The 10,320-nt window shown below is 41.6% G+C and overlaps 1 protein-coding gene across 1 annotated transcript; it reads left to right on the forward strand.

Moving 5' to 3' along the window:
- The first annotated feature begins 3,055 nt into the window (after positions 1-3,055).
- On the forward strand, positions 3,056-7,308 carry CRYAA (crystallin alpha A). Its single transcript, XM_015409800.1, has 3 exons — positions 3,056-3,244; positions 4,912-5,034; positions 7,099-7,308. The coding sequence occupies exons 1-3, from the start codon at positions 3,056-3,058 to the stop codon at positions 7,306-7,308; spliced, it is 522 nt and encodes a 173-aa protein (XP_015265286.1).
- The last annotated feature ends 3,012 nt before the right edge of the window (positions 7,309-10,320 follow it).

The raw sequence follows: 10,320 nt of genomic DNA on the forward strand, positions 1-10,320 counted from the left end.
GGGTCTGATTTGGTAAAAGACAGGGCTTTATGACCTTGGTAAAGAAGGTAGAATGGTATAGACCACTCTTGTCCAATCTAAGCATGGTCAGTACTTGGATGGGAGACCAGCAAGGAAGACTGCAGAGGAAGGCAATGGCAAACCACCTCAGCTTCTTACTGGCCTTGAAAGCCCCTGCTGGGGTTGCCATAAGTCAGTTGCAACTTGACAGCAAGTATGTACGTTTATGATCTTGATATAATATATTTCTGCAATGGAAATGTAGGTTTCATTGTGATCTAGGAGACTTCTCAAATGTACTGATGTAGTTGGGTTCCCACCAATTTTTATTTAGTTTTGACTCAAATGTAGTGTTTCATTCTACTACCACAGGAATTGACATAGGGGGATTAGTAAAATACTTTTGAACCTCCATGAAATGATGAAAGTAGTATACAATATTGAAATAAATAAATGCAATGGATTATATTTTTAACAGTGCGGCATCATAAGCTGTTTTCAACAGTTGTATAAGGTCTCTCTAATTCCATGACAACACTGCAGCACAGTTTCCCAATTATGGACAACGCAGACTAGACCTGGTATATTTATCTGGGATGTACCACAGGGCACGCCCTTGGAAGAAACAATCACAATAGATTCTGAGAAAGGGAGGTTTTGCAGGGTCTTTCCCCTCTTTCAAAATCATATAGCCTGAAAATCTTGTCGGTCTCTAAGATGCTACTGGACTTGAACCTAACAAAATTCCAGGAAGACAAAGCAGCTCATATGGGTATACATATAATTGTTTGCATTAGAGGAATGATGAAAGGTGGTGGGGGGGTGCATTAGAGGAATGATGAAAGGTGGTGGTGGTGGGGGAGAGATGAGGAATGATACAAGGTCAGAGCATAAGGTTACTATATTTTGAAAAGCAAAAAAGAGGACATATTTTCCTTCTGACCACTTCAAACTTGTGATCACTATGAAAAATCTCATTTTAAATACCTCTACTATTTAGGGTTGCTAGGTCCCTCCAAGCAGCCGGCGGGGGAAGGGTGGAGGAATGCCTGGCATTTCAGCAATGTGCCTACATGACCTGGAAGTGATGCAGGCATGTCAGGGATGTCAGGGGCGACACACTGGTTTTTGGGCAAAACTCTATGGTAGAATGAGCTTCTACCACAGAGTTTTTGCCCAAAAACCAGAGTGGTGTCCCAACTTCCAGGTCACGTAGACATGTTGTTGAAATGCCAGGTGTTCCTTCCTTTTGGGGGAGTTAACTCCTTCCTGATGGCCAGCTAGCTGGCAGCAGAGAGGTGGGACCTGGCAACAGAAGACCCCCGCCCCCACCAGGGGATCTGGCATCCCTACTACTGTCTAAGCTGTGATAATTGCTACTAACTAGGAATATTCCTAACCTTCCAACCCCAAAAGAGGACATTTTCATCAGTTTTTTAAAAACAGCCCAAAGGAGGATGGACACCAAAAAAAGAGGACATCTGGTAACCCTATCAGAGCAGCTTAAATGAGACAAAGTTGCCATAACAAGTGTTGGCACTAGATTTCTGGCAACATAATTTTGTGTTGCACAAAGGAGGCATCTACATAACTTCTAAGTGTCTGTTTGGTGCTTTAGAACTAATATGAAAGCCAAGAAAGTGAAAATATGTAGGAACTGTTTCTCCACTACCAATACCATGAATCTCACTGCGCAGTTTTCTTATCCTGTGCTTGAATTCCACAGTTGCTACCCGTAGTTCAGTCAGGCATCTGAGTTAAACCTTTATTTTGACATATCATAAGGCACAGTAGGAAAATTTGTCCCTATTGTGGTACAAAGTTTATTATACATCTGATTTGCTTACACAAGCTTTGAAATATAGATGATGGTCAAGCCTGTGTTAGATCTACCTCAGCTCACTGCTGACCTGCAGTAAATCACTGCTGCTGACACGCTTATGAGAGAATTTTATGCTACCAACAAATATCTGCAACACAACCAGAATATGAGTTAGGATGGCATAGATCTCCTGGGAAGCAGAAGGAATAGCACATAGCTTCAGAACTGTTGTGGTAGATTCCAAGATGGAGTAGACAACATACGTTTCTGGCATCTAGCACAGCCTTGGCTGTATAAGAACGTATTTTCTAGCACTGACACAGCAGTTGGTTTTTCTTTGGGCTATTTTTTACCACACAGTCTCTATGATTTTCTATGAATTCCATTTTTTTAAACTGCGTACAGTTCACATCAATGCCTTTTCTCCTAGTAGTTTTTTGACATTTAGCTCAAATTTTAAAGAAATGTATCATGTTTTATTATTTCTTTCCCCACACACCACAAAACCAACCTTCCTGACCTGACACAAGAGATGTTCTTTTCAGTCATGGCTGCCTGAGGGGGGTGCTGGGAGGGGGCAAAATTCCAGTGGGACTTCAGTGGCCATACTGGAGGCCCATGCAGCTGGACAAGTTATGTGGGGTTTGTTTGTTTGTTTTTGCATATGTTTGGGTTAGATCAGGGTGAAGGGTGGCCCAGTGGGTATCTTTGTCTGGGGTCTAAAATTAGCAATCCTACAGATCAGGGTGGATGAAGGGTGCCCGATCAGGTATTTTTTATTGGGGATCCAAGGTTGGTAGTCCTATAAACTTGTAGGTAATAAAAGCAAGGAAATATCAATCTGTAGACAATTTCTATGGCCATGGCAGTGACTTTTGATTTGAAACTGCTTGCCTAGGTGAGGGCTAATGTTTCTGTCCTCTGTATGGAGGCGAACAGCAATTTCACAGACTGTGTTGCAGCCCAGCCAGATGATGTTCAGAGGTATCTGGCACTGATTCTAACCAGACTGTCATTCTCAGGTCAGCCCCTACATTTCTGCTGACCAGATTGGCATTCAACATGAGATCATGTCTTTCCAGAGAAATCCCACTAATGCCTTCATTCTGTGAAACTGGTATATATAGAGGGGAGTTGCCTAGATCTCCACTGTGCAGTCCAGCAAAGACCTCACTGTCATCACAGCGACTGCACTGTCTTCTCTCCACCTCCAAGCTTCCAGCAGCAGAGATCATGGATATTACCATTCAACACCCCTGGTTCAAACGAGCTCTTGGCCCCTTAATTCCAAGCCGTTTGTTCGACCAGTTTTTTGGAGAAGGTCTTTTTGATTATGATCTCCTGCCTTTGTTTTCCTCTACCATCAGCCCTTACTACAGGCAGTCTCTCTTCCGCACTGTTCTTGAGTCAGGTGTTTCTGAGGTAAGATTCTTGTTTCTGAATATGTTAAAGCTCTTTTGCGGGGTTATTTTAATAGTCACCCATCACCAGATATTTTCATGATCTAATTAGTTTAATGAACTGCTGAATGGGGGTAGATAGATTAGAAACCAGAAGGAACTCATTATCACTTTAGCAAAAATAAGTGTAGTTCAAGGATTTTGTGATGGCAGCTTCATAAAAAGGAACAGATTACGATGTTAAGACATGCGATGGCAGCTTCATAAAAAGGAACAGATTACGATGTTAAGACATGCTGGATATCTGAAGGGTGTATGTTTCATGACTGGAGGAACACAAATTTCTGCAAGAGTAAATTCATTTTCAGCTAATTTTTTTTAGTATGTGTGTGTGTGTGTGTATGTGTAGCTAGAAGTTAATTCAGACTGAGACAATCATGCAAACTTTTCTGCTTTAAAAAATAACCTTATTGTTACTGGTACACCAACAGTCTGAAGGCTGCCTATAAAGATAATATTTTGTTCTTCAGATCTGAAATACTGTCCTGTTTGAGGTTTTTAAAAATCTTTTGCAGACATTTTAAAGATATACTTCAGAAACCTAGTAAGAATTTAACAAAAGAAAAGCTGCAACAACTTTTAAAAGTCAGCTGTAAAACTCAAGATCACTGTGGTGTTTCCATGTGAGTGGGGTTTTACAGTCATGAGAGCAACAGCAGTCACAACTACTGCTGAAAGGACCTAAATCTACTTTGGGGTGCTGGGGCCGAAGATATAATCTAAGAAACGTCACGAAATAAATGTAGAATAAATCCAAACAAGATAAGTGCCATAATTGTAATCATATCATACACTAGTACTGAAATTTATTTATTTATTTATTATTTATTCATTCAGCTTGCTGAAATGGAATGGAATAAAATTAAGTGAAATGAAGAAGCCCCACAATGCATTTCAAACAGCTAATAAGAAAAATAAGATAGGGAGACAACCTCACATTCTAATTGTCAAACCTGTCAATTCAGAATAATTAGGTTTAAACCTGTGTTGTCTCACTGGAGTAAGTAACCCTTCTGTTCAAGCCAGGGCCAGGTTCAATTATCTAGAATATCTTTCTCCTTCTTGCTCTAAGTCTCATCCAGGACACTTGGGGCCTGTCAAAGCTTTGTATATATGTGGGTAAACCAATGCACTCCTGTCAAACATTCTGTAATTCATAGACTCAGAATACTGTTCTACTTTACAAAAAACCCTTTCAAAATAATCCATGCTACTGAAGTTAGTACAATGACTTCGGTAACTTCACTGGGCTTCAGACCAAATCTTGGTCCTTTAGCCAACCCCAGAAATTTAACAGAGACTATACAGTAAATATGGGAGGGAAGTCAGCCTGGTACAGCCCGCTCTCATCAGATCTTGGAAGCTAAGCAGGGTCAGTACTTGAAAGGGAGATGACCAAGGAAGCCTCTGCAGAGGATGGCAATGGCAAAACACCTCTGCTTCTCACTTGTCTTGCAAGATACTGGGGTCACTGTAAGGCAGCTGCAACTTGATGGCACTTTACACACACATACAGTAAATACAGCAAGGAGTACTTGATTTTAAAAAAAATAAACACCAAGTCTTGGCAATATTTTGAATTCTAATGCTTTTTGGATGGGACCTTTTTTCTCATTACTTCCATTTCAGGTGAGATCTGACCGGGACAAGTTTACAATCTTTTTGGATGTAAAACATTTCTCCCCTGAAGATTTGAGCGTGAAGGTCATCGATGACTTTGTGGAAATCCATGGCAAACACAATGAGAGACAGGTAAATGAGTGTGCCGAGAGAAGAGTAAATTGTTCAGATGAAAGGAAAATTTAGATACCAAATATTCAATGTGCATCTGCTCCAGGAAAGGTCAAACATGGGATATTATGCTAATATGATGTTTAGCTATTTAAATCACTGCTCACCCACTTTGTACTCTGTAGTTCATCAGACTGTAGACACTGTTAAGTAATTATCTTTGGTTATAGAAAGAATGTACTCTGATGCCTCAAGAAATGGTCTGTGCTTTACTCACTTTGAATTAACTGTGAAGCCTGGGCTTTTATAAACTAGGATGGATATGAAGAGTAAATAAAACACAGTGGAGTATAGGATCATGAAAAAACTGGAAATTTAGCACATCTTAAATGAAAGAGCTTCGAATGCCAAATACTAAGAGGGCTAAAACGTCCATGGGTGACAGAGTAGAATTTGGAGCTTATGCTTAAGATCTCTGCCCTGACCTGGATAACCCACACTAGCCCAATCTCAGAAGCTAAGCAGGGTCAGCTCTGGTTCGTGTTTGGATGGGAAACCACCAAGGAATATCAGAGGCAGGCAACGGCAAACTGCCTCTGAACATCCCATGCCTTGAAAACCCCATGGTGTCACCGTAAATCTGCTGTGACTTGACAACAACCTTAAAATCTCTCTTCCATCTTCTAACTGAGATGGCCTTTGACAAGTCACTCAGCCTTCGTTCTCTATCTGTTTTCAATCTGTATATTGAAAACCCATGAACTTTTAAACATTTTTAAAATAATTTTTTCAAAGAGGTTCCAGAACTCTGTTTTGGCGCATTCCCCCAGAAAAAAAGCCCTGTTGTACAATGCCAGTATGAATCCAAATCAAACACTACAATGACTTCAACATTAACTTTGGCATTTCATTACCATTTACAGTAGTTACACTACATGATACAGTTGACACATCTCAGGTCATGGGTGCATGACTAGACTACCAGTCAAACATCAGAAGAACTCGGCTTAAAAAAAAATGCTTGTTCGTTAGGCCCTGTGGGGGAGTACTCTGAGGGGGGAGAAGAAGATACTGGTTTCCCTCCCACCCCACTTTTGCCAGCAGAAAGGCAAGAGTAGGATGGGACAGAGACCAGAAGCTCCTTCCCCCCCCTCACAGAGATGAGTGAACAAGCCTGTTTTAAAGTGATTTCTCCTGATGTCCATCTCACTGCGAGTCCAGTGCTCACCTGTGTGACCCAACCAGTGCTGGGTCTATCATGTTGTTTGACCTTCAAAGAAGTGACTGCTTAACAAGGACAACTCAAGGATATTTCATTTGGAGGAGGGAAGGCATGGTAAAAAACACTGAAAGAACAAAGTCATTTCCTACTCTCTATGGCAAGGCAGTTATGTTGGTTGGAGAGGAGGGGGCACGGTCCGACTTCTCTTGCATTCCTTTCATTCCTTCTACTTAATGGGCTGAATGATGGGTGAAGAGAAGGAGGGAGTCATCTTTAAATATTTTGAAGCACCTGCAGGGTCAGAAGATTTTATTGTACATTCAGCCATTATTCTACTGTGATTTCCTAACAATTAATTTGTTAGGATGCATGCAGCCATCTACTCATCTGGTCAGATTTGGTGGGTAGCAAAAGAGGTATCAGGAAACATTTTGGAAGGGTGACCACTACTCCTTCTTGTAGTCCTCCTAGCTCAAGTTTTCTCAGAAGGAGGCAATGTAAAAATTGTTCACCCCATTTACTAAGGATAGGACAAGCTGAACTGAAACCACTAGATGGCAGATTGAATTTAAACAACAGGAAAGTGTTATAACCATAAAACCTCAAGGAAATAATTTTGTAGTGAGTTGATGGAATGTGAAGGTTATTCAGAAAAAGGCGGTGAAAAACGATCTTTTAGGTATGTTTTAAGGACAGCACCTGTCCTGTCCTATAAAAGGGCTTGAAATATGTTGAGTCACTTCAGCAATCTGTTCTTCTGGCTTGGTAATTGGATCTACGCTTGTCGATTGCCTTCTGGAGACACAAGCACATACCATACACTTTACTCTTTTAACACTGTTGGTCTTCTTGTCTCTTCTCAGGATGATCATGGGTACATCTCCCGTGAATTCCACCGCAGGTACCGCTTCCCTTCCAATGTGGACCAGTCGGCCATATCCTGCTCTCTGTCTGCTGATGGCATGCTGACCTTCTCTGCCCCCAAGGTCCAGTCCAACACTGACCTTAGCCACAGTGAGAGACCCATCCCTGTATCCCGTGAAGAGAAGCCAACCTCGGCTCCTTCTTCCTAGGCTGAACCTGCTGCTGCTGAAGCATCCAGGCTGTCACTTCTTGCAGGCCTCATTCACAGAGCCATTACATAGATATCAGTGAATATCTAGAAGGGTTTCTTTTTTTTTCTTTTTTCTTTCTTTTTTTTTTGTTCTAATTTTTCTCTTGGATGGAATGAGAGGCTGGGTGAGCATCTAGAGGACTTGGAAGCTCTAAGCCTAAAACATTGTGATGTCAGGATGGCCTGAAAGATGAAGTGTGCTGCAGAGCTGATGTACTTGCTGAAAAGGGGTCTTGAACATCTTACAAGCCCACCCAAAGCAGCAGGCAGCATTAGCTCTCAATGCCTCAGTTGTTAAGTTTGGTGCAACAAAAGCAACCATACAGAATTGTTCTCTGCTAAAGCAATTCAGACACAGAAGCAAACGAGAGCTAAGCTGATTACTGAGAAAAAGACCCAGGAAGTGTGTATGGTGTTTGCAATGATCGTGCCATGAGCTCTTTCTGGTAAAAGGAGAAATAATGATCTATAAGTCTTGGGCGGGGCTGTGACCTCTTTCAGCAAAGGTTTTTTTAAGTGTATTTCTTTACATCCACCGCAGTGTCATCTCTTAGTGGCAACTGATGCAAGGACAAGCACGCCTCCCTTGTCTTTGCAGACCCGCCCCCAAGGTCCATCACAGTGCTGAGGCTTCAAGCCCCTTCCAAGCTCTCCCCAGGCCTGCATGTATCACACCATCTTCCTTAATCTTGCTGTAATTCTAACATAGCTCCACCTGTTCTACTGATATCTGACACACAATCTGAGAACTCAGTCAGTGGCAGTCAATAAAGAAAATGTGAAACAAGCAACTGGTGTTCCCTTCTTAATGTCATCCAAGAGACTGAGTGATTTGAACATAAATGCAAGACTGCAACTTCTCCCCAGAGGATCACTTTATATCACAAATGGCAGCAACACTTTTTATTTATTTCTTCTTCTGAACACAGCACTAGGTTTGATTTAAATATGGCAAGGAAAAAGCACTGAGCTTTTCCACACAGGGTCTTATTTAACTGGAATGCTACCCACACAAAACAGTTATCCATAGCAGCCCTAGTAAGGGTGTCTACGCATTTGGAACACACCTTAGGTATGCAGAAAATAGTAAAGGGAGGGGTTAAGGACAATTAACCTGCTCAAGCACCCGAAAACTTTAAAAAAAACTTGAGGTGAAGATATGAATGCCCAAATTGTTCCTTCCTCTGCCAATTCTTTGAGGGCTCCAGATTGTAATGATACTAATGGTGGTGGTGGTGGTGATGTAGCCAAAAGACAAATGAAACAACAACACAACCATAAACAGCAGTACTGGGAACAAAGGGCAACAGAGCTAGCCATCATTCACCTTTCAAAATATTTTTTGTGTGAAAATAAACATGTGTTAACCTAAATCTTGTAAGAATAGGCAGCAGGCAAATGGATGCGAGGAGGCTGTTCCACAATCAAGGGACTAAGGGTCTGGTAGGTACCAGCCCTACTTCTGAGAGGGGCACATAGAGCATGGCTTCTGTTGATCACTTCAGTGACTGGAAGGTTCATATGAGGGCATGTGGTTCTTAAGATACCCTGATCCCAAGCCATAAGAACCAGCACTTCAAATTGTACCCAGAAAGAAACTGGCAGCCAATGTTGCTTTCAGAATGAGCAAGTGTTTCCCAATATTCTTTAGCAAGTTACAATGGCATTAACAGCCAATGTGGTCAGGTTAAACACTAAAACCCGACCCAGTGTAGATATGACAGCTAAGACTGCCAGCCTCCAGTTGGGGACTGGAGATCTCCTGGAATTACTACTATTTTCTAGACTAGAGATCAATTTCTCTGGAGAAAAGGACTGCTGTGGAGGGTGGATTCTATGGGATTATACCCTACTGAGGTCCCTCCCTTCCCCAAACCCCAGACTGTCTCCAGACTACACCCCCAAATATCCAGAGATTTCCCAACTCAGAATTGGCAACCCTAATAACAACTAATATTTAGAAAACTGCCCTGAAGAAAAATGAAAAGAGATTTTAAACATAATCCAGGAGAAGACAAAAGCAGAAATTGGTTCCTGCTTCAGAAAAAGAAAAGAAAAAAAGAATTTTAGATAGGCAAATCAGTCATTTAATGATCTGTCACTAGAACAAGTAGCCCAGACAATTTGGGAAAACTTTTTTCCTGGCAATATAGGATAGCAGTGAATGGGGAATTAATGTGTGTGTTAAGTGCTGTCAAATTACTTTTGATGTATGGCAACCCTATGAATTAATGGCCTCCAAATTATCCTATTGTTAAGATGATACCACTGTAGAAAAATAGCATGTACCACTTAGAAGGGGTATACAGACTACATGATTCTCAAGACTTATTCCAGTTCTGTCAGCAGTTCTTCTGTTTAGGAAAATGCAGAAATGGCTATTACATAAACAAATCACAGGCTGAAATTTCACAAGGCTTATGGTACTGGTTGGCATCCCTTGAATATCCTGGCATAACCCTTCTGCTGATAGTTCATCATATTGCAGGAAATGGAACTGGGGTAAGAAATTGAATGAACTCTAATTATTGAATAGGAAAATGCAGTTGCTGCCATTTGGACATGGACATCGCAGAGCATTTGGGGCCTCACTGGTGAGTACATTTCTAGGAAAATTTCAGTCACCAAAACCACCAGTAAAGCTGAGATGGTAAAGGGCTGAGCTACATTGTATTGTCCACAAGATGTCAGCCTTTCCCAAAGATTCAACACAAGAGCTGGCCAAGTGGGTTGTAAATGCTGAGGCCATTATGCTAGGGTTTCCAGATTCAGGTTGGGAAACTCCTGGAGATTTGGGAGTGGAACTTAGGGAGGACAGGGACCTCAATGGGCCACAGCGCTGTAGAGTCTACCCTCCAAAACATCCATTTTCTCCAGGAGAACTGATCTCTGTAGTCTAGAGATGAGCTGTAATTCCCAAGTCCCACCTGGAGGCTGACATCCCTATCTAATAGTATAGTCCACAATCCAC

Source organism: Gekko japonicus, unplaced genomic scaffold (assembly GCF_001447785.1).
Source record: "Gekko japonicus isolate JY-2015 unplaced genomic scaffold, Gekko_japonicus_V1.1 scaffold4, whole genome shotgun sequence".
Lineage (NCBI taxonomy): Eukaryota > Metazoa > Chordata > Lepidosauria > Squamata > Gekkonidae > Gekko > Gekko japonicus.

Excerpts from the sequence above, each read along its gene's own strand:
- CRYAA (XM_015409800.1), top strand. The coding sequence starts at position 3,056 with ATGGATATTACCATTCAACACCCCTGGTTCAAACGAGCTCTTGGCCCC. Across the intron at positions 3,245-4,911 it reads TTGAGTCAGGTGTTTCTGAG|GTGAGATCTGACCGGGACAA; the intron begins GTAAGATTCTTG and ends CTTCCATTTCAG. Across the intron at positions 5,035-7,098 it reads GCAAACACAATGAGAGACAG|GATGATCATGGGTACATCTC; the intron begins GTAAATGAGTGT and ends GTCTCTTCTCAG.